General features: G+C 47.9%; 1 protein-coding gene across 1 annotated transcript; it reads left to right on the top strand.

Moving 5' to 3' along the window:
• Positions 1 to 1,043: 1,043 nt before the first annotated feature.
• M421DRAFT_91134 (uncharacterized protein) lies at positions 1,044 to 2,339 on the top strand (the record flags this gene model as incomplete). The annotated part of the gene is made up of 1 exon (XM_033597916.1): positions 1,044 to 2,339. The coding sequence occupies one exon, from the start codon at positions 1,044 to 1,046 to the stop codon at positions 2,337 to 2,339; it is 1,296 nt and encodes a 431-aa protein (XP_033450155.1).
• Positions 2,340 to 2,775: the final 436 nt, after the last annotated feature.

Genomic DNA, 2,775 nt, shown 5'->3' with positions numbered 1-2,775 from the left:
CTAATATATCTTCTATATTAATAAGGAAGGCTTCCTACTAGCCTTTAGGGATATATTCCTAAATATATTTATAAAGGTTAACTACTAAAAGGCCTTTAAGGTATTAGAGCTTGTTCCTACTAATATATAGGTAGTGTTAGATTGCCTTAAAGTACAGCTGCATACCCTACTAGTAGTACCTCTACCTAAAACGCTGTAGTAATCTAAGACACTAAGCAATATATATAAGTTTAGGTCTTAATCTAAGCTTATAAGTAATTCCTTCTAATAATTACTAAGTATAGTATAAGAGGGGTTCTTAAAGCTTGTAAAAGGGGCTAAAGAGATGCTATATAATAATGTCCTTATTAAGGCCTGTGTGTGAGAGCTTAAAGAGTAATTAGCAGTAATAACTAAGAGAAAATTTAGTGATATGGATGGCTTGGTGATAATCTACGTTAGTTGCTAACTTATAATAAGCTATAAAATCTATCGTTACGTGGGATATGTGGCTATTAAGGATTGGGAGGCGCCATTTTCTCTGTACTTTCTGCTTAGTGTAGGCTGTGTAGCAATTAAACACCTGTTTAAGCTAGGCAAGGCCTAGATTATTGTTGCTCTACCTAAAAGGACTAGTTGTGAAGTGTACTAAGTGTTTTCTAGGGTCTATATTGTTAACCTAGCTTGATTGTACTGCTTTTCCAGACGCAGCGTAGATGACGCTAGGGGGCAACACTCCTCCATTAGCACACACGCATGCTATCACCGTCACCCAGTCGCGATTACTATCCTAGAGGGATACTCTGACCTTGCCCTTGTTAAATTTCTACTGTGTAGACTGCACGACTGCTACATGGCGCCTTTATTTTCACTTGATCGAAACGGTCCAGCCTGGCGTTCTGATAACTGTTGGTTGGCGGTATTTTTCGTCATGGATGACTAAGCTATCGGCCTAGACACTAGAAATAGCAAGCGCGCCCGCGCGATCTGTGCTGGGCATCATCGCCCCACTCCGCAACTCCGCAACTCGAATCAACAACACAACTTCCACGCTCGCAGCGCTTATGTCGCGCCTGCTCGACGACAGCGGCAATCCTCTTCTACTGCTACCACACAGCTCCCAACCCACCTCGGCAGAGGAACAAACTCTCATCGACAGCAATCTCGCCTCGCCTGCGTCGCGTCCGCCTCAGCAACCGCCTTCTCCAGTCGCGTTTCGAAAACACACCGCGCCCTCTACACTCGCGTCGCACAAGAAACGAGGCTATGAAGACGATGTCTCCTCGCCCTCCTCCCCTTCGAAACGCTCCCGAGCCAGCGACTCCACGGCATTCACTGAGTCATTCAAAGCACGACTGCGGAACACATACTCTGGATGTACTATTTGCGGCGTCATCTACAACCTGCACAGTGCGCACGTCTTCGACAAATCCGAAACAAACGAATTTGTGGAAAGCCGTCAGTCAGGCTTAACAAGCCTAGAGACTCTTGGCGACTTTGACAATGCCCTCAGTCTCTGTATTTGCGATCATACTGCCTTTGATGCCAAGTGCTCTCAGCTGGTCATCGTTCCTTCTTATATGGAGTTCTTCCTCGACCACGAACGGCGTTGGCATGAGCAGATCGAGACAAATACACCGCTGCGTCCTCGAGTGCCTGTCTTAGCATCATTGTATGCGGCATATTGTTCCGAAAAGACAGGCGAGGCGCTGACGCATGGACTTTACACGGCATATCCGGTGGTGGACTACAAGAACAAAGACAATATTGGCTCCCCACACCAATTTCATTGGCACGGTGATCCAGGTGCAATTCTTTGGAAAGCTAGGCTATTACTTACGGCCAACCTCGCAGCGCTCACACGTCAACCATGGCCAGCGCATCTAAGAGAACTGCTGAACGTACGAAATTTGCTCGCGGAGCTCAGGTCTCTGCAAGATCAAGGAAACTTGGCGTGGGCCGTTGCCAGCATGGCATCCTCTACATCAGCCGGACCGCCTCCGGGTCCCTCCAGCAATAAAGGGAACGCCGAATCAAGGCCCGCTCCACCTCAGCCTCCACCTCCGCCACCTCCACCTCCACCTGCGCCAACATCTGGCGGTCCTGATGCCCCGTCCCACTCTCCGTTTCAGGCCACACAAAATCTCAAACGCAAACACGTTGGTTCCGATTCTGGCCTGGGTGTCTTGGAACGCTCGCCATGGAAGATTGCAAAAGCTTCAGACAAAGATATGCCAATGGCGTCACGGCAAGCCCTTCCCTTCCGTTGGGGTGGCCCAGAGGGCTCCGCTGAAGAGAATGTGCAATACTGGATCGCCCTGTTCGGGAGGCGCGAGTGCGGAGATGCGAACCCATCATGAGCAGAAGTGATGACGGCATATGAAGCCGTAGGATTGTAGCCAATGTAAGATAGGTCAAAGTCCTTTCGATCTCCATTTCCCTCGTGTATGTTACTCTGGCCAAGATGACGCGATTATCTGGCGCGCGTGCGCGTATGGATCCGTCTTGAGCAAATATAGTATTAATGTGTGCATGGAGCCATAGGGATGTATTCATCTTAAGGTATATTTATTATCTTCCGAAATACTCTCCCGGGCATGTATGCAAATGTGGCCACAGCTATTGCCCTAGCATTACTTCACAAACTCTCACATCTTGACTCCTATGAGGACATTGACCAAAAAAAATCTGTATTCAGGACCCTACCTAAATTTTGTAGAAGATGACTGTGCAGTGGAGCCTGTGACTTCCTCCTGGATCAGCTATTCGCCGCCAAGTGTCTGAAAATATCGAATT

The sequence above is a fragment of the Didymella exigua genome (genome assembly GCF_010094145.1).
Source record: "Didymella exigua CBS 183.55 unplaced genomic scaffold M421scaffold_9, whole genome shotgun sequence".
Taxonomy (NCBI): Eukaryota; Fungi; Ascomycota; class Dothideomycetes; order Pleosporales; family Didymellaceae; genus Didymella; species Didymella exigua.
This window is presented reverse-complemented; position numbering and strand designations above follow the sequence as displayed.